The following is a 22,308-nucleotide window of genomic DNA, read 5'->3' as shown; positions in this document are numbered from 1 at the left end:
ATAAGGCCATGTACGAATTAGCGGCTACGGCTACATCACCGAGTCTTCATGCGATATGACGCCCTTAGCAACACCCCTAGCAACAGCCTAAGCCGTAGCTGTAGCCTCCAATACGGCTACTGCCTAAGCCCTTTATTAACAAATCCCTTCATCGTTTATTACCAATCATTTTTATATCTTTCAACATTCTGTGAGAAAATGGCAATTAAACCGAAGCAGAAATCTTGACTCGTCCAGTATCTTCAGATTGATTTTAATTCCACAAAACTCTCACACCTTCAAACTAATCTTACAAATTAATACACGTAGATAAATCATTATATGATTGCAATGAACAAACCAATTAGAATGACAAAATTAATCTATAAAATAGCAATACCAATAATCAATAAATTATAATGTACATTATTTCCAGTCGCTTGCACGGAACCAAATGCTTCCCAAGATTTAGTCTATACTTTGAGGTACAGTTTGAGTCTATAGTGCTCCTGCACAGTTCAAGCCAACATTATTAATAGACAAAGTGAACTTTAGATGAAGTGATCTTCGATTTTCACTTGAAACTCGATAGCTTATAGTTTTGTTTACAGGAAAAGAATGGAAAAGACCAAAACTTAAAACTACAAGGCATTGCGCATGCGCGCAGGGGGTAGGGCCGAAAAGAAGATTGGGTGCACGAACACGCCTCAATCCGCCTTCCCCTTCCCTGATTGGATAAACCAGAACAACCTCCGAACCAATAGAGATGCATTCAGTGAAACCTAAAAGCCCATTGTTACGTAACGACTCTCCCAGCACGATTGGTGTGCTCCTAAAGGTACAATGTTGTAGGGAATGGGTGGCAAGGGAGTGGGTATTAGAAATTACTCCAAAAGGGAGTTCCTATAATATTAGTAATTTCAACCTTTCTTCTTCTGGACGACAACCACGATCTATTGTGAACTCATTAAAAAAAAAATAAAAAAAAAACACTATTTGAAAACTCTGCAAATAATACCTTTACACTTTGTCCTACCGACGGAATAATGTTTTCTCGACTAAGCTGCCCACAAACATGCAAAAGCAACTTTGGCCTTTATCGAACAATGTTCCTCACGCGTGAAAAATGTTTGTCCCGGTTAGTCTTTCATCCGGTGATGTTTTTCTAACAACTTGTGACGTAAAATAACACCAAGTTAGAATATTTGACATTTCGAAGAAAATAAACAGGGAATGAAGCAGCTTAGCTACGTAAATGAAGATTAGAAGAACGGCTGATTTTAAAGCCCGGAGGTATTAACAATAGCATTGAAGAAAATGCATTGTCTTCGGGTGATGAATTTAACAAAATAACAAAACAACCCTTTTGCAACAAAGAGTTCCGACCACTTGTTCCCCCCGTTTTCAATAGACACTGCAAGCCATAGAGAGATGTCCATTTCCAGATACCTCCTCTCAATGCGCAGAGTCTGAAGATGATACAAGACCTGGATTTAACAGCGTCAAAACGAACAACTACCGGAAGAGCGGTACCTGGACTGCTTGAAATGGAGACTAGTATCAGATCTCACTATTTGATCGATTATAGATAAGATATATTTCAGCGTATTATAACATTCTTAAAATAACCCTTGATAAGAGTCTAGTTTTGTCATCCCAAGTGATTTTTTTCTTAGTTCTACTGACGCTAACTCGAAGCAGGAAATAACACTGATGCACGTGGGGCCTTTTTGAAAAGAAAACTGTTTTGTTTACCTTAATCGACAGGGAACGAGCAGGGGGAGAGTTAAAACCACAATCGGCAAGGGGGAAATGTTGATGTGAGTATGCATTGTGGGAGTGAAGTTTAAGAAAAGAAAAGGAAGCTAGGAATGAGGCAGTCTCATACATGCATCGGTCGATCTACGCTAGCATCTCAACCCAATCTTAATTTCGGGGGAAACTTGTAACATTTTAACTTGAACGAAATTTGTTCAAAGCCATTTGACCCTTTCGGTAAACAGTACTGTCCAAGGCCCACACTTCGTGTATCTCAACTTCTATATAAAATAACAAACCTGAAAGATTATGCTCAATCGGTCATCGAAGTTGGGAGAAAATAACGGGAAAACCGCACCTTTTGCCGACGTGTCATGACATGTGTTTAAAATAAATCCGTAATTCTCGATATCGAGAATTGATATTGTTTTACTGTTTTCTCAAAAGTAAAGCATTTCGTGGAATAATATTTCAAGAGAAGTCTTTCACCACTACCTTCTGTATAAAACCCTGTAAGTTATTTTTAAATCTGTGAACTTTAAAAAACAATTCTGTACCGAAAGTGTCCAATGGCTTAAGCACGAAAAGTAATGATTAAAAAAGCCAGTTCAGTTTTGAGTTATTTCGATCCTGCTCATCTTTTTGAGATGTTAATCTTTTTAAGATGTCCATCATTTTTCTCTCTCCTGAAAATGGCAACGTCTCAGGGCTGTCTAAAGGGAATAATCATCGTGGAATACAAGTTTGGTATACGTAAGATTCTAAGAAACCAAACCTGTTTTCTTATCTTGAAATTCCAAATCTAGCTCGAGATCAGATTCTTTTTTTAGTACCTGTGGGCTGCCTAGTCTAGTTTAACACTTCGCTAATCTTTTGGCGAAGTGATTTTAACTTCATTCCAAGTGCTTTGTATTTTATGCTCAACTCAGCTGATGGTTTCAAGGATAAGGGAACGAGGTTGGATATTTAAGAGTTCGACCTCGCACATCTTTGAATGGGCATTAAAAAACACATTAAGCAAGACAATATCAAATGCAAATTGTCAGACAATAAGTTTGTCATGAAAAGTAAAATGTGTTCATGGTTCAGTTTGTACTGAATGATTGCTAGCATATCGTTTAGCTATAAACTTGAACACGATTTACCCCCCTTTTGGAGATACATTCGCTCGTCCCCAGCGCCTTGCTTTAACCAAAGGCGCTGGGATGGGCAAACGTATCATGCACTGTCATCGTTTTAATGATGCGCAGTCCCATCATGCATCACACTCAACACTGCGCCATATTTCTATGCACTGCATACGTGACGTACTTCCTGAACAAGAATCTGTTCAAGCGATTAGCCCATCCCAGCGGTCCTGGATAGATAGACTGGCCGCTGGGGCCGAGCGAAGGAGATACATTACTTTACTCTACCACAAGAGGGCGCTATATTGTTAATTTTAAGGCAACTATTTTTTCTTAGATACCAAATTAAGCATTTTCCCGCTTTAGCAGTACTATGAGATTGTACCTTAATTTTATCGTACGTCTTGTTCTCTGAACGATATTTGTTCCTGAAATATCTTGACATTTTTTTAAGGTTGATACAAAATACCATCATGAAATAACAAGAATCATGCCGAAAGAAACTACATTCATATCTGTGGTTATTATAACAAAAGTGACATTTGAATTATCTGCGGGTATTTCTTACAGATCCCCAGAACTCACTGGTAGTACATTCTGCAATATACATTATCCAAACACATCATAAAAACAAGTTTTAAAAAACGTAACAGCAGTGACATCTTATTAATATGCTAATTCATTGGCAAACAATGCAAGAAAACAATTGAATATTTATCGACAGAAACGATACTCAACTTATTAAACTTAAAAGTGCAACGACCAAGACATTTATAATTACTGTTGTCTACAAAATTGCACACACCCTTAACAACAAACACATCCTTTAAGTATTGGTAGTCATAAAACATTAATAATCATTAATCTGTAAGCTCAGTGACTATAAAGGATCTACCAGTCACCAGTCCTACAAAGATAATATTTCTGTCTGAAACACTGTCAAAGTTGACAAAATAGCATTTCCAAAAACAAAAAAAATACTTACAGCCAATTGTGATTGCGCAACATAAATAAGCAAACATGAGCAGCTCTGCTCCCTTATGCAAACTCAAGCTATAGCTGTTGATTATTCATCAGCAGCTGCTAAAGATTCATAAGAAGTACTGGTCATGCTAGTTAAATTAAGCTAAGTTGTTGAATATGCATGAGTAGCACTCTGTTTAACTTAAGTTAGTTAAAGCTGATGGATATTCATAAGCAGAACTGAATAAATAATGAAGTTTTTTTAAGTTTACAGTCTTTCCGACAGAAATAGTCACCGTTGACAGTACTCATCTTTACTATTCACTGTGCATTTAACATAATATATCAATTATAACAAAATAACAATTAAATCAATTTAAAAACATTAAAAATGCATTGCAATACACAAACAAATATTAATGAAATCAACAAATGTTTACTAATCTTTACTAAGCCTGTGAAATCGCAAATCAAATTCTCATTCACTAAAAAATATGGCTTGGACCAAAAGGATATTCCAGGGGCTTATTTGTTTGCTTAGATGATCTTCTCATCAAGGGGAAATCGGCAAACTCCCACAAGGGAGACAAACACCAAGCTGGCAACAGACAATCTCAATTGAAGTAAAAACATTTTAACTACAAGATACACAGAGTGCATAAGATTTGTAATTATAAAAAAAAGCCTTCCCTTCATCTAGAAAGCCGTAGCGTCTACTGAACTATACAAATAACGGAGCAATTTAAACGAATCATTAACAATGTACAGTTTAACAGTGAGTCCAGAGACAGACAAATGTGAGGAGGCTTAAGGGCTGATCCTCAGTGACTCACGTTACATTAACCATGTGACTCACGTTACATTAACCACACACACATTCAAAACTGTTTTTGCTGTATGATTTTTCAGGCTAGACATTTAAAAAAGGTTTCATGTTTCATAACACGAGGTCTTGTAAGTCATTTGGAAATCTTGAGAACATGTAACACAAGTCACGTATAATACAAGTAACAAGTAATGTGAGTAGTGTGTAACAAGAGTAACCTATAACATTCCCTCTATGTGTTATGTCGTATGGTGCTGGTTGTCTAAACAAACAAGACATTGACACATAGTACTGAAGCTATAGTATTGATACTCATTATTCATGTGTTATTTATACTTCACTGTACTTTAACAATCACTTGATAGGCTAGTTCACGGAAACTGTGATAATTCATTTAGGTAAAAAACACTTGAAAAAGAAATCAAAGAATTATCAAAAGCATAAATTATCTGTGACTTTTGAGTGACAATACTAAGCCGTTCTTTTGATGACAATACCATACTTAGTGCTGAGATTGGTATTGGGTTTCATTACATTAGTTTCTACACTGAAAGTGGTTATATTTTTTTGCACTTTATAAGCTTAAGGTTTTGTCTTTGGAACAGAAGTTGTATTATTATATCTGCTGATGATAATAAGAAGTTCTTTAGGTTATGGAAAAATTGAGTCAAGATATAATTTAAAATTTCAACTTGAAAAGTTATCTTCTGAAAGATTGATTTGAATAATGTCAAAGGATCCTGAGTGTAGCATTTCTCCTTGCTAGGCTTTTCTTTGTAAGAATATAATCTTTTATGCTGATTTTAGATTTAAGTTCCGCAGGGTTTTGTGCTTGGTACTGTTTTGTACCTGAAGCTCTGGCCCTTTTTTACAGTAAGCAACCCAAGCAAGCATGATGCTTGACCCTTGGGAAAAAGTAGGACATAAATATTGACTACCAGGGCTTCAATAGACATTTTAAGCTATTTAATCACACTGTACTTTTTTTGAGGGCCAAACAATTCAGAAATCCGACTTATTATATCATGCCTGTCATGTTTTTATTTTTAATTTTTTTTTATAGATGATTATATTTCTGCAAATGTTGATGAGATTGGAGTACCACAGGTCTCAATACTTGTCCCATTTTCTCTGTTTAGTGTTGATAATGTAACCAGAGAATCATGGTGTATAGAATATATCACAAAGTTCTCTGATTGAAAAATTGATATAATCGATGAACAGAGCAAGTTCTCATACATGTGGACACACAACCAAAATAGACTCAAGTGATTTAAGAAAAACCACACAGTACAATAAACTACACCATGTGCTCATTACTATAAAAACAACTTGACAATTTAACGAACAAACAACAACAATTTTTGTGTGTTTAAACTTCTAAATTTATCAGGTCTTATCTGACATATCAGTAATATTCTATTGTATACAAACATTTTTGTAAAATGCAAAAATATGTAGTAGGATAAATCTAGGATATTACAAACAATCCTGAAAAATGTAATAAGTTAATTCTTTTTACAGCATTTTTTATTATCACCACAATTTAATCATTCAGTAAAATAAGGGCCTTTTTTGAAAACCAAAATGTCACAAATATTGGATTTTTAAGAGAAAAATTGAATGGTTTCCGATTGCAGCTATACTGCCTTTATGGTAATATTGCGGGTCAAGTAGACGGTTGCCTGAAAAACATCACAAAGAACTGTAAGATTTGCCAGCATCCATACTCAAAAAAAGAGATGTCATATTTCGACATAATTGCCAATATTTAACATACAGTTCTTTAAATGAGGGACAATTTTATGACCGTGAAGCTGAAGCATGATCTTCACTGCTGGGAGTGAGGCCGATGGGGGCGTGGCATAGGATAAAAAGAGGGCCCACATTCCCTACAATAAAGAACATGCCTCAAGAACATTAATTCTCTGAACACCAAATTCTCACAAAATACACCCCCAAAAAACACTCCAAATCTGGGTGCCTAACTTTGGAAAATAAACGTCCAAATTTGAAAACTGAGAGAAAACATTTTGTAACAATTGAAAATCTGTTTCAAAATTTGAAAACACAAAGAACATGTGTACTGATAATTATAATACAGGATGTAAAAATTAAGTGCATTATCTAATATGGAGAACACCACAGAATATATTAAATATTTTGTCCAAGTTTGTGGTTTACAAATCCTCCAAAAGGCTAGCTTTTTGCCAATTTCAGCTGAGAATTTAACTTTCAAGTTCATTCAATACCATTTCATCATTTAACCTGATAGGTTTTGAGACTAAACTCACAAAACCGCTTGCCAGACTTATTGCTACTCATTTAATAAAGTAATAATTAACATAAGGGAACCAGTTGCCAGCAATGTACATAGCTTTACATGGCATTAGTGACTGGTCCCCATTTCTGGTAAGCAACAACATGTTACTTTTTTTCATTTCGCTATGTAAATAATCTAAAAGACAATAGACCGTACTGAATAACCCCTTTTTGCTATGAAAAGTCCCCATCTTGTAGGGCAAACCGTATGACGTCCAAACGCGTACATCATTGAAGCACGCAGCACGCAACATTCCCGGTTTGATTTCTATGGCACATGCACACCCACATGCACGCACACGCACAGACGCCATCTTGTAGGTCAGATATTTGAGCCGCGTGACGTCATATTCAATACGGTCTTTAGGAAGCCAATGACGAGGAACCAGTGAAAAACAATGCACACTATAATGGCATATGGATGGTAACCCATTTCAACTGTTTGATCTTTTGTAATTCCCGTGTAAACGCAATAGTTAACTAGTCCCAAGCAGTAATCCAACATTATAGTTGGTACCCTGTTTCTTATAAGCACCCTTTCATTGCTTAGCAAATTATTGTGTTTACCAGAATTTTAGTTAATTTTCCCAAGATACTGTTTCACTGGTTGAAGGTTCAACCCTCACTTGTTTCATTTGTCTTTAGATTCAACAACTGCTATTAATACACAGCAACCAATACAAACCAAGTAAGAGGACCGAGGTTCGAATCCAACTAGTCTGACCAATTTCCATAAAAATCAATTTTGTATTGAAAATCATAAAAAATACTAATTTTTAAAGTTTGTTTTAAATGGAGGGGGGGATCATATTGCACAGCAATAACATTACTAAATACAATCTACATTATATATAAAACATCAGACCACGTTCGAATCCCGTCGCTGGTAGGCAGTTAACCATTAGTCACAAATGAGTAAAACATTTTTGAGCAACGGTGTCTCAATAAACAATAAGCCTGTTTGAGGTATGGAGGATGTGATAGGAGTGTACTGTTTGGTTTGGGTGTATACACACAAAGTTACCCAAACCTAATAGTGTTGTAGCATTGTGTCCGCCATCTCAAAAAGCTTATAGACGTAGCTTTCTTGTGCTGCTGTTGCATTCTTGTTTGTTTCTCTTTGTTATGGCACACCAGTGCTCTTCCAAGTATTAGGGTCAAAATGAAAGCTTTGACCTTTGGGAAACTGACCTTCATTTCTGCTGTTAAGCTAATGTATGCTTCTTGGATGTAGACTATAGGATGTTTACCTTATTGTTGTAAACTCACTGCAATCGGGTCAAAGCTCAGGATTTTCAACCAATCCAAGACGGCTTCCATAATGGCTGAACAGGTTCTGAGTTTGAAACAAAAAATTTCCTTTAAAAAGTTAAGTGTATATAGTTAAGTTTAAATCCACTATAACAAGGATAGCAGTCTAGTGGGTCAGACTCAAGTTCTGGTGGTTAAGTCACCAGGGTGTGGGTTCGAATCCCGGTCATCGCCAAACAGAAAGTAAAGTAAAGTGCATTGAGACAGGTCCCGGAAACAGACAATGGCATAACGGGGAACTATTTTGTCAAGATGCAAATCGTTTGGACTCTGAACATGTTATTTATGTACTCAATGAATCTAAATATTGAGTAGCAAATGGTGATTTTTTTAGTAGCAACTGGTACATTTTGTGTAGCATTTTGCTCTGCTATACAATGGGGAATCATTCACAGATTAAAAGTAAAGAAGACAGAAATATTAGTCAAGATAAGAAAGTGAATCTTACAGAATCTTAGCCATGTCAGACCGGTGATCCAATGGGCTCTTCCTTCCCCTGCCTTGTATCCGATAACCGTCTCTGCTCATCAGTCAACTTGTTTCCTTTCAGGTCCCCAGTACTTGATGATCTACCCCCACCGGGGACCGATAAACTACTCCCGGTGCTACTGGGTGTGGTCGGGGACGGGGAATCACCAAGGCGTGGCTCCGCCCCATTCTGTAAGTCGCTGCTGGAGCTATAGGCACGCCCCTTGTCTTTCTTGTCCTTCTTTAAGAAGCTCAAAACTCGCTTCTTAGCGCGACTTGGTGAGGATTCTGAAATGGAAGTTTTTCAAAGGAATAAATTGTAAGTAACACACTGCAGAGTCAGGAAAAATGAAGACATACACGTGTGATAGTGTTTTATTGAACAAGGTAAATATCAAACAAGCTTATTATGTACTTTCCTAGTGAACTGCTAAATGTTGTTGAGTACAAAGGCTGACCTACACGTACGTATAGTGTAAGCTTTTAAAGACTTTTCAGGCTATTTAACAACAATTTTTTGCAGATTTGTTTTAGGGCAACAAAATTTAGAAAGTAGATTGGGAGTAGCGAGAGGTTGCAAGGCACTCACCTCTGCTCCTACTACCACCACCAGGTACATCCAGGGTGTTTGACCTAGGCTTGTGACCCTGCTGAGGCGTTTCTGAACCATTAACTGACGGACTCTCGCTGCTGCTTCGTCTCTTGTCCTTGTCCTTCTTCTTGAAGAGTTTGAAGAGACGCTTGCTTCCTCTTGGAGATGAATCTACGCACACACAAAAAATAATTCATATTTTAAACTACTGCCGTCCAATACTTGTATAACATTGCAACTTGTACCATCCAATATTTTAACAATATTCCAACTTGTACCACCCAATGTTTGTACAATATTGCAAATTGCACCATCCAATAGTTGTATAATATCCAGACTTGTACCATCCAATATTTTGTATATTTTTCCAACTTGTACCACCCAATGTTTGTACAATATTGCAAATTGCACCATCCAATAGTTGTATAATATCCAAACTTGTCCCATCCAATATTTTGTATATTTTTCCAACTTGTACCACCCAATGTTTGTACAATATTGCAAATTGCACCATCCAATAGTTGTATAATATCCAGACTTGTACCATCCAATATTTTGTATATTTTTCCAACTTGTACCACCCAATGTTTGTACAATATTGCAAATTGCACCATCCAATAGTTGTATAATATCCAGACTTGTACCATCCAATATTTTGTATATTTTTCCAACTTGTACCACCCAATGTTTGTACAATATTGCAAATTGCACCATCCAATAGTTGTATAATATCCAAACTTGTACCATCCAATATTTTGTATATTTTTCCAACTTGTACCTCGTTTTAAGCTGCCCTCTTTAGGATCCAAGGGATCATCAGTCATGATGAAGTCTTCTGTTGGAGTCTGTAGAAGAAAAGAAAACCTTTTAATAACAATTTGCCTCCGCGTTCATGTTTATAAATGCACACAGTATTATTGCAAACTTACTTCTAACTTACTAAGAATCAGTTACTGGAGTCACGTAGGTTTACAATGTCAACAAACCAAGCCAGCAACACACAGTGTGTGAGTGTCCATGGAAAAGCATTGTTGCTTCCTAAATATGGACAATTACCAAACGTGTCCAGTGCCTTTTGAAAGAGTTTTCTTTTTACCAAAATGTAGTGTAAGAGATCACATGCCTGCGTATCAAAATGGCTAGGGCATGTGTTTAGGATGAATCAGGACTGTATTCAAAATGGACAAGAGTTGAAAGAAGACAACTAGGAGGACCAAACACTACCTGGCAAAGAACAATTATGGCAGAGTTTGCTGAATGAAAATTTACAACTAATGAATATACATGCAAATTGTCACTTAATGGATATATGCATTGTATGATTAACTGAGACAACTAGAGAATAAAGAACTATTAAGAAATTACTCGCTTTCACTTCAACTTGAACTTTCTGAAGCCATGCAAAGAAGACAACATGCTGGTGATTCAAAAGAGCATATAATGGTCAAAACTTTAAAATGTCATTTTGATTTCCGGAGTGTCACAAAGATTTCAGCAAGGTTCTCCAATTAAACAAGCTAGCGTATCGGGACAATACGCAAAAATTGCGTGCCATTACGCACAAATTTTGTCCGGTATTTAACCCTTTTACCTATGACTATGTTTTTTAATTACTAATTTCATAAAAATTATGAAGATAAAAGAATTTATAGTGCTCCAGAATGCACATTAGGGCATTTAAAACCAAGATAAACAGGGACCTCTTTTGTGGGCTACCACACTTGGATCGACCACATTGGTTACGAACGGGTACTGCTCGCTGGGGAATCAATGTTGCAGCAAGATCAATCACCCCTAAGAACAAGGTTGGAACCCATGCTAATTGGTTGAAGGACAACAAACACACGAGGGCGGTAGATAGGTAACGCTCGCTGGGGAATCAATGTTGCAGCAACATCAATCACCCCTAAGAACAAGGTTGGAACCCATGCTAATTGGTTGAAGGACAACAAACACACGAGGGCGGTAGATAGGTAACGCTCGCTGGGGAATCAATGTTGCAGCAACATCAATCACCCCTAAGAACAAGGTTGGAACCCATGCTAATTGGTTGAAGGACAACAAACACATGAGGGCGATAGATAGGTAAAAGGCCATGCATCACAGCAACACTGTGCGTTATATTTTGATATAGGATGACACACCACACCAATGTAAAAGCAGACAATGTGAGTTATGGAATCACTTATTTACAAAAGAGCGACAGATCCTGAACTTCCTGCAGGCACAAAGTGTACACAGCTCAAGACAAGAAAACACCAAATCACTTTGTACAAATGGAAGAGTCATTTTTTTATGAACTTGTTCACATGATGAAACAGGACATTTAAGTAGCAAACCTTATCCAGCCATTTTGTTTTTATAGTGCTTGGTTTAATGTGGGTTTTTGTTTTTCTGCCAAGCGGTTAAATAAAACATGGCCGCCCACCGTTGGGAGCGTGTTTACCTTCTGCCCTTCGGAATCCTGATGGTAGGCACACCCAGACCACACAGAGTCACAGAGAGAGAGAGAGACAGTGTGACGGACAGGGTAATAGATAGGGAGGGGGTAAGAATAATTAGTTGGTGATCAAACTAGTTGAAGTGACACTCCATTTTATTGATGTCATCATTTTCAAGAAGTAAACAAATTCATGTTGAAGTTTGTGCAGGTTTAAGTCTCACTCTTGCTGTTTCTTTGTTCCAACTTGAAATTAATTCTTTCTTGACATACTATGACATTGCATACGCATACGGCTAAGATAGTACAGTGCTATAACTCTTACTAGGTATTTTTTATAAATTAGCCTTAAGATTCGACCCAAGGTTGGTGTTGTAATATTCTTCTTTTAAAAATTGTTTTAAATACAGCTTTTTCCAGGAAAAACTAAAGTAAAAAAACAAAAGCAGCACCGCTAAAAAAGCACAAATTAAATTAAATTCTGACAAAATTTACACTCATTCTATAAATCAAAGGTAAAACAAAATAAAGAAAATAAAAAAAAAAAGGGGTGGGAAACATGAACAAATTGGATGGCCAATGTATGGGTTCCACATTGTGTTAGTTGAGGGTACAGACTATGAGACTCCAGGAGTACTATCGTAAGTGTTGAGGGTACAGACTATGAGACTCGAGGAGTACTATCGTAAGTGTTGAGGGTACAGACTATGAGACTCGAGGAGTACTATCGTAAGTGTTGAGGGTACAGACTATGAGACTCCAGGAGTACTATCGTAAGTGTTGAGGGTACAGACTATGAGACTCGAGGAGTACTATCGTAAGTGTTGAGGGTACAGACTATGAGACTTGAGGAGTACTATCGTAAGTGTTGAGGGTACAGACTATGAGACTCGAGGAGTACTATCGTAAGTGTTGAGGGTACAGACTATGAGACTCGAGTAGTACTATTGTAAGAGTTAATGGCACCGCGGAACCAATTGCACTAAAAGCTCGTCACAAGAAAGTGCTGCTCAGAAGTCCAGGCTCTGTGGCTCTTTAGAGGCTTTTAAAGTTCATTTTTCCCTTCACAACGGCATATAATTATGATTTGTCAAACAGTTTACACTTAAGTAATAGCGAGAACTTTGAAATATTAAATGAAAAAATCATTTATGATGCATGACCTCACTTATGGATTATTTATAAATCGTAATGAATTAATCATGAACAAACCTGTGCCACCCCATGAATAATAAGGGTGCTTTTCTTGGTTGGTGTCCTCGGCCTTTCATCCTTGGAGCTCTCTGCAAGATGCTTGATAGCAGTCTCTGCCACAGACGCGGGGCCACTAGAAACTGTCATCAATTCTATAGACCAATCAGAATGGGAGTAAGATTAAAAAGTCATGAATATTCAAAAGTTTATATTAATATTTGATTAAAGCTTAATATGTTCAATGCAGCAATGATAGCTTTAATTATGTGCATTTTATTATTTTTTTTTTTATGCAAGTCGCCAGACACATTAGGCCTAAAGGCCACTTCAAGGTGTGGGCTACAACTGTTTTTTCCAGAGGCTGTTGCCACCTACTCCTAGGGCTGAAACAGGGTTACACTTTTACAGTCCATACTGATGTAGGCTTGGGTATCTTGCATCTTGCATTGGGAATCAAAACAATGGAACTCTGGATGGCATCTCATCACCAGACATGAAACAAAAATGAAGCTGCAACCAAACTGTGGTGACATGGAAGGCAATTTTTTTTGGTAAAAAAGGTTTTGAGTTTTCAATATTAACTTTTAATGGTTTATGTTGCTTTATACCACATATTCTGTTCACTAGTTTTGCTTGGTTCACAGCGTATGACCCCAAGAGATTGAAAACAAGCCAAGCGAAATTTATCCTGGCTTGCGATGATTTAAGGATGGACCATAAAATAAATGAAAATTCTTTATGAACAAATAATTTGTTATTAATCAATTAGCGGTTGTGTGATCTGCTACAGCCAGGGTGCCAGTGCGCAGTTAAAAACAAGAGACTTTTTTTTTTACATTGCATTGAACCTAAGCTGTGACAATATCAGGAATGATAAACCCACTGGAAACAAAACGGCATGGATAACCCGCTGGAAAAAGAATGGCATGAATCAAGCTTGAAATGCTATATTTGTACATTGTAGAATTGCATGATGTCATATAATTATTAATATCAAAATCCAGTTCTGCAGTACAGTGCAGTGTCCAACATGAATACATGATGACAGACACACTTCATGTAAATTACATGTAATATAAGCCTGATATGAGAAATATAGAGTATGAGAGCTACTGAGCATGCTCACAGACCTTCGACCTTAACTGTGAACTTGGGTCTGACTACAGTAAAAAGGAAAAAAAAAACATCAACAAACAGAAAGAATTAGTAAACAAAACTGAGTCAAATTACAAAGGGTTAAAATAGACAAACTACAAAGATATAACATTAATAATTCAAGAAAACAATCAAATATAATTAACCAATATTAAAAAACAAGATTTACAAAGAAGATTGGAATTGATTGATTTTGGCTGTCGACCCAGATCAGTGCCACCTACTCCTGGGGCTGAAACAGGGTTACCCACTTCCCAGTCTGTAAGGAGGTAGGCATGGGTATCATCCACTAGGAGCATGGCCGAGAGAACAGAATGCACTACATTTAAGAAGCAGTTATGGTTAGCCTTGCTCAAGACCACAAGTGTCATGACCAGGATTTGAACCCACCTTCTGCTTTTTACCAAAACGGCCCCGTACTCTATTTATTTATTCATGTTTACTCTTACTTTTTTAAAGATATGTTTTGCTTTACTCCGTAATACATGCAACTGTTGTTATTCTTTTATGAGAGTATGGAAATAAATGTATTCTTGAATTGAATTGAATGACAACACCAGAGTGGTGAACTAGACTGCCTGAACACGACACGCCATGACTAAAGGCCCGGTCCCACTGCAGCGACTAATGTTAGGAAGAGGTATTTGACATTGAACCTGTACCTGGATCGGTCATGGTAGAGCTATTATGATGTTGTTGCATAGCAGTCATCTCTATAGCACCAGGAGGTGGGGCATCAGTAAACATTGCCATCTGAGGCTCAGGTAACACCGACGATGTGGTCAGTACACGTGTAGGCATTTCTGAAATATCAACGACAATAGTATAAGTAGGATTTGAAACTTTGCATGGTGGAAGTGTAATTAGGTGGTTTCTGGTAGCATGTGTGTAAATCTCTTTTGAGTAGTGTTGGTACTAAAATGGACCGGTGGTTGACATCTCAACAATTGAATCAGTATGCTCTCATCGTCTTCAGGAGGATGTTGAACTCTGTTGCTTAAGTACTACCTTGTAGATTACCAACTACCGGTACCAGTTTAACTCCAAGGTAGTACTTACTTAAGCAGCATCTAACAACAGAGTCAAGAAGATGATCAGAGCATACTTGTGTTGAGTTTATCAGGCTCTGGTCTGGATCCATACACCCAGACAAGCCATAAATACTCACCGTTGCTGCTTGGACCCCGTCTATCAGTCAGCTGTTTGGGTCGTGCCGTTGTCGTTGTCACCGTTGTGATCACCGTACCATCAGGGGCAACAGATCGTTGAGTCTCGATGCGTTTTGTTGGTGATGCAGGATGACGTGGCATGAAGCCAGAGTTATCCATCCATACCTGGTCAGCTGGCTCCATGAATAAGAACTACAACAAAACAGAAGAGAAAACAAAAAGTAAGATTTGAAACTTTGATTTAATTTGATTTGAAATGGTTTATTAAAAACAAAGACCATCGCAGACAAAGGCTGAATTGCAGTCAAACTGCATGGTGTTTATTTATTTCTTATTTACCATGTTTACCCTGGGGAAACCTATCAGTAAAACACTGTTTTTCAGAGGTGCCCAGCAACTACAAACACCATATTTTTTTTTAAATTGTAATAATATAAAAATGTATTTTTATATTGCATGGTGGACGTATAACTAAGAGAGGTTTGCGGTAGCACAATGTAAACATCTCTGTTGATTAGTGTTGGTTCTGAGAAGGATTACGGCGGTTAATGACCCAACGTTTCGATCAGTATGCTCTGATCGTCTTCAGGAGATCTTCATTAGAGCTTACTCTTTCTTCCCTTCTTTGTTTACATCTTTTAAGTCATTAGAACTGAGTGAGCAATGGGTGAGTCAGAGATGAAATTGAACGAATCTAGAAAATCTTGAAATTGGATACAAGTTTAGACAGACGCAACCAAACTGCACAAATGTGATATAAGCAAATGTGATAAAAGCATACATTTATTTCCCTCTACCATTGCTTTCCCAAAGCCCAAGCTAGCTTGAGAGGCTTAAACCACAAGCTTTGAGACAACATGTGAAGAAAAATCTCTAAAACATAAAGACCAAGATAGACTGAAATCATTACGAGAGTTCTCAAGAGCATTGTGTCAGTGCAAAAACATTGTATCTCGTTTTGGCAAAAAAGTTTTATCCCGTCTAAAAATGCTCCATGTAAAAACATTGTATCACAGCACAAACTTGTTTGTTGTCTACGTCCAACCTATTTTAAGTGAGATACAACGATTTGTGGTTTCAAACTCGCAAATAGTATTTTAGGAGACACAACGCTGCTGCACTGTAACAACAACAAATATTAAAGCAAACAATAAAATACAAGTCATGGTCATCGCAACAGTCATAATGAACAGCATTGCTGGCCCGTGGCTCATCTCTGGCCCACGGCCAGTGAAAACATCTTTGGGCCACCTTTCACACCCAGAATGATAGCCCAAGGAGACAGTGAGAAATATCTTCTTCAAAACATCCCAGAAACCTTCCATGAGAGTGGTCAGTTTAGAACTGATTGAAGCCAAATGACAAACAGAATAGTGACTTTTAAAGTAACCAGCTGGATAAGTGCCAAACAGTTTTAAATTCTGAAATGGTATTGGGCCACCAATTTTCTGGAGGGCCAGTTACTTTTTTCTTTAACTGTAATAATAAAAATAATAATTTATTCTTAATCTAAAAGGACACAAGTGTCACGACCGGGATTCAAACCCATACTACGATGTCTTAACCACCAGAACTTGAGTTTGATGCTCTAACCCTAACCCTAACCCTAACCATGACACCCTACATGTACCTATAAGGGAAGGTAGGAGGGGTGGAGGATAGATGGTAGGAAGGGATTATTTGTCTTTTAGAGGCTCACCCCTTCCGTAGATTCATCCCAGCCTAACCCTAACCATGACACCCTACATGTACCTATAAGGGAAGGTAGGAGGGGTGGAGGAGGGATAGTAGGAAGGGATTATTTGTCTTTTAGAGGCTCACCCCTTCCGTAGATTCATCCCAGCCTAACCCTAACCATGACACCCTACATGTACCTATAAGGGAAGGTAGGAGGGGTGGAGGATAGATGGTAGGAAGGGATTATTTGTCTTTTAGAGGCTCACCCCTTCCGTAGATTCATCCCAGCCTAACCCTAACCATGACACCCTACATGTACCTATAAGGGAAGGTAGGAGGGGTGGAGGAGGGATAGTAGGAAGGGATTATTTGTCTTTTAGAGGCTCACCCCTTCCGTAGATTCATCCCAGCCTAACCCTAACCATGACACCCTACATGTACCTACAAGGGAAGGTAGGAGGGGTGGAGGATAGATGGTAGGAAGGGATTATTTGTCTTTTAGAGGCTCACCCCTTCCGTAGATTCATCCCAGCCTAACCCTAACCATGACACCCTACATGTACCTATAAGGGAAGGTAGGAGGGGTGGAGGAGGGATGGTAGGAGGGGATTATTTGTCTTTAAGAGGCTCACCCCTTCAGTAGATTCATCCCAGCCTAACCCTAACCATGACACCCTACATGTACCTATAAGGGAAGGTAGGAGGGGTGGAGGATGGATGGTAGGAGGGGATTATTTGTCTTTAAGAGGCTCACCCCTTCCGTAGATTCATCCCAGCCTAACCCTAACCATGACACCCTACATGTACCTATAAGGGAAGGTAGGAGGGGTGGAGGATAGATGGTAGGAGGGGATTATTTGTCTTTAAGAGGCTCACCCCTTCAGTAGATTCTTTCCAGCCTAACCCTAACCATGACACCCTACATGTACCTATAAGGGAAGGTAGGAGGGGTGGAGGATGGATGGTAGGAAGGGATTATTTGTCTTTAAGAGGCTCACCCCTTCCGTAGATTCATCCCAGCCTAACCCTAACCATGACACCCTACATGTACCTATAAGGGAAGGTAGGAGGGGTGGAGGATAGATGGTAGGAGGGGATTATTTGTCTTTAAGAGGCTCACCCCTTCAGTAGATTCTTTCCAGCCTAACCCTAACCATGACACCCTACATGTACCTATAAGGGAAGGTAGGAGGGGTGGAGGATAGATGGTAGGAGGGGATTATTTGTCTTTAAGAGGCTCACCCCTTCCGTAGATTCATCCCAGCCTCTGTCTCCAGGAAATAGGAACTGGGGATTGGAATGACAGTTACCACAAATATCTTCAATCAAATTGGATAAAAAAACTTGTTTTTTTCTGTGTTCTTTTGTAGAATTAAACTGCCTCTAGTACAGGCTAGCTTGATAGTCTAGTGGTAAGACATCTGTTCTACATGTAGCAATGCAACATTTGTGGGATTGAATCAAACTGGGTATGTACATGTTGGGTTTGAAACTTTGCACGGTGGGAGTACTGTCAGTATAGGTGAGTTTGCAGTAGCACCATGTGGATATCTCTTTTGAGTAGTGATAGTTCTGAAAAGAACCGATGGTTGACAACTCAACGTTGCGATCAGTTTGCTCTGATCCTCTTCTTGCTCTGATCCTCTTCTTGCTCTGATCCTCGAGCTAATAGTAATACATGTATCCAAGACCTCAGCATTCAACATAAACTAATGATGGCAAACTCATAAAGACAGGCCAATAGAGCAAAGGTTAAAGGTTAAAAGTGCTGCATATGTACATTCCAAGCCAAAAGGTAGATCTCAAATGATATGACAAAGTCGTCCATCTTAAACATGTTAAAGCCAATTGTATCATTGTTTTTATAACGTACAACTATGCATTTTGCAATAATCTCGCGAGCATCATGCAGGAGTTAAACTTTGTGAATGAATGGTCTGTGAACAACTTAACGGTTCGTAGAAGCATTGCAGAAAGGGTTTGTAGAGGGTTTATAGAGAGGGTTTGTTGGGGGGTAAGGGTTTATAAAGGCATTTGAGAGAGGGTTTGTACAGGGTTTCATGAGGGTTTCTAAGGGTTCATAAAGACATTCTGGAGGGTTTGTGGGAAAGCAAATTTAACAACATTGCAGAAGTATGGAACTAGGCAGAGATTTTGGGGGGGAGGGGGGGGGGGCAGGAGAAACTCTTGTGAACTCCTCTTGACACCTTTTAAGACATTGAAGCATTGGAAGTCACAAAGTTTGAACACTAACGTGTTCTTACAAATCCTGGCATTGGAGTTAGCATGTACCACATACATGTATGCACTGCCATATACTGATATAATCACTTCTCTTTTCAAACCAACTTTAATCTAACTCTGTTATTTTCACATACATGTATGCACTGCCATATACTGATATAATCACTTCTCTTTTCAAACCAACTTTAATCTAACTCTGTTATTTTCACATACATGTATGCACTGCCATATACTGATATAATCACTTCTCTTTTCAAACCAACTTTAATCTAACTCTGTTATTTTCACATACATGTATGCACTGCCATATACTGATATAATCACTTCTCTTTTCAAACCAACTTTAATCTAACTCTGTTATTTTCACATACATGTATGCACTGCCATATACTGATATAATCACTTCTCTTTTCAAACCAACTTTAATCTAACTCTGTTATTTTGAGTAACTCTGATCTTTTGCACCTTGTATAGTTTCCCTACCCAACTATTATTTTACTTATTGTTAATATTTATGCATTTTACTAAACAAGGTGTCAAACACATACATAGGGAGAGAACAATAACCAAAGCCAAAGAACAAACCCAAGCAAACAATCCCAATCTTAAAAGGAAAATTGACGCTTTTTCTTTGAACCAAGGACTTTGACAAAAGGGATCACTGAATTCTGACAGAGTGAGAACAACCACCCTTTGCTTTCTTGTAAAGAACCAAGAAGGATGTCGCTAAAAAAAGCCAAAACAATGCTGGCAAAACAAAGACAGGTTCTTACTTTACTGAGAAGCTACCAGGACAACAAACATTGGGGGGGGGGGGGACTGGGTTGCAATATCAGTCCTAAATGGTCATCATAACTTTTCCAGGAACTACCCATGACATTGTGTCAAATGGCTTATGTCTGCTTACATTCCATACAAAAAAGAAATATTCTTTTTCAAATTTGGCAAATTGAAATTCGTTGCAAGTGTTGAACCATGCCTATAAATGAGAAATAAAATCTTTAGAGAAATCTTGAACCCTTCTCCCCCATGCCATTTGCGTGCAAGAGTTGCTGCTTTCAAGACAATTTGTTGTTAGCGATGAATATTTGTTTTAAGATGATCGTGTCTCACCCTTTCCTTAGCTGATGGGTCTGGAGAGAGGTCTTGAGAACAAAAGACAAACTGGACAGCACGAAATAATAGACCCAAAACAAAATCAGAACAAAAGAGAAAATAAAACGTCAGTATGTTAATTAGGAAATGTATAAGAACCAATGAGGCTTGAGGTATTCAAATAAAACATGAATATGCAAATATATGTAAATGACTAATGAGGCTTGAGGAATGAAACTGGATATATGTAAATATGCATTTTACTTCAGAATGAAGAGTTTTCTTCCTTCAAAGATTCTTATTTTCAGGGATGAAATTTGAAGAATGTGAAAATTCCTGAAAAATTGTTTTCAGGTCTGGGTTTCCCTCAACCACAACCAATGAATCGTATTTTCCTTTTTATCACACCCTGGAAGCCCAGAACCACATATAGAAGATAGAAGTACATTCACTCTACACTAGACTACATGTGTGTACATGTAAAGTATGACAAAATGCACTGACACCATTGGAAAAGTAAAGCAACCAAGTCTTCAGCCAAACTCACAAAGTTTGGGTTCTGAATTGACCCCTAAAAGAACCCTGACACCAATGGGATGTTATTAAAGCAAGAATGATTTACAGCATTGCATGTACATGAAGGTGAAGAAAATGATGTTAAATTTAATCTTGTGTTGTATTCATGGTATTTATAGAGAACTCGGTGGCAAGAGTCATTGCTGGCAAAAAGGTCTGAAAGTGAAAGTAGGATTCAAATCGTAGGAGGAAGGTTGAACTGATGGTGCTTCCATCTTTTAAAAACCCCTGAGGTGCATTTTCGTGTCTGTAACCAGTAAATGTTTCGGTCAATGGGCAGTGATTAACCAATGGCAGAGTCAACCGACAACAGTTATTGGTAATGACTGCAAAAACACACCCCTGCAGTTATAGATTTCAAAGAGCTTCTGGGAATAGTCTCAGCACTAGATTAACAAGCATGATTTCTTTTATCTAAAAATAATGGCTTAGTATTTTTCACCAGAAGGACAAAGTAAACTCTGAATTCAGATTAAAGTTCACAATTTCACAAACATGAGACCTAAAAGGTTCAAATACCAGAAACACAGCCCTGGAATTTAAACTTTGAGAGGGCAAGGCCATTTTCATTTTGCAGAGGGCACTTTTATAAAAAAATCTCAAAGTCTATGAAAAACTTTTGAAGGGGCACCAAGACCAGGGCAACAGTAGCCTTGGTTCCAAGTCTTTGATCGTGGCTTTTTGATCGTGGCTTTTTGATCGTGGCTTTTTAGTCGTCCTGATAGCCGCTACAAACAGCGCCCTCTTGTGATCAACCTTCGTCATTTAGAATACGATCAAAGTTAGATTGCGGGTTAAGGCACATGATAGCTAACAATGTGGGGGCGTTTTTTCATGGCTGAGATGAAGAAGAACAACCACGATCTAAGACTTGAAATCAAGACCAGGGCAACAGAGGTAATGGTCTTGAATTGCTACTGTACTTTATACCTGAGCTGCCAACATTTGCATCTTACAGCCAGGGAAATTTCACACAACAATCAGGTGGACATTCAGGATTACATTCAACATAATAGGAAACAACTTCAATAATCTGGGAGATTTCCAAAATTGTTTATCAATAAAAACAATTGTTTATTTTCAGAAAACTTTCTGCAGAATCAGGAAGAGTTGACAGCTCTGTTATACCCTTCCTTTAAGCAAAAGTTTTTGAGCTCAGCTGTAATTGTTTAGACGTTCATCAACTCTATGAAATGTTTCCCTGAAATGAACATGTCAGTGGACAACAAGCAAGATGTACAAATGTAGATCAACATTATGAATTATTCTGTTATGCTCTTGTATACATTTTATGGAATGGGCGCAATATAAACTTATTTATTTATTATTATAATATGGAGTCCACCACCGTTGCATGCAATGTGCCGAGTCTAAAAACCTCACCCTATTTAACATTTCTGCCTCGGTTTCCT

The 22,308-nt window shown here is 38.0% G+C and overlaps 1 protein-coding gene across 1 annotated transcript in view; it reads right to left on the bottom strand.

Moving 5' to 3' along the window:
• Window positions 1-238: 238 nt before the first annotated feature.
• LOC139951309 (phospholipid transfer protein C2CD2L-like) overlaps window positions 239-22,308 on the bottom strand; it is a 46,762-nt gene continuing 24,692 nt past the window's right edge. Inside the window, 11 exon segments of the mRNA XM_071950134.1 lie at window positions 239-8,311; window positions 8,735-9,042; window positions 9,344-9,517; window positions 10,125-10,191; window positions 11,793-11,810; window positions 12,999-13,132; window positions 14,111-14,140; window positions 14,798-14,938; window positions 15,304-15,496; window positions 18,224-18,268; window positions 20,339-20,389. Coding sequence (XP_071806235.1) covers window positions 8,750-9,042; window positions 9,344-9,517; window positions 10,125-10,191; window positions 11,793-11,810; window positions 12,999-13,132; window positions 14,111-14,140; window positions 14,798-14,938; window positions 15,304-15,496; window positions 18,224-18,268; window positions 20,339-20,389 — 1,146 coding nt within the window. The 3' untranslated portion in view covers window positions 239-8,311; window positions 8,735-8,749.

The sequence above is a fragment of the Asterias amurensis genome, chromosome 19 (assembly GCF_032118995.1).
Source record: "Asterias amurensis chromosome 19, ASM3211899v1".
Classification (NCBI taxonomy): domain Eukaryota; kingdom Metazoa; phylum Echinodermata; class Asteroidea; order Forcipulatida; family Asteriidae; genus Asterias; species Asterias amurensis.
Note: the sequence above shows the minus strand (reverse complement) of the source record. Positions and strands in the feature narration are given on the sequence as shown.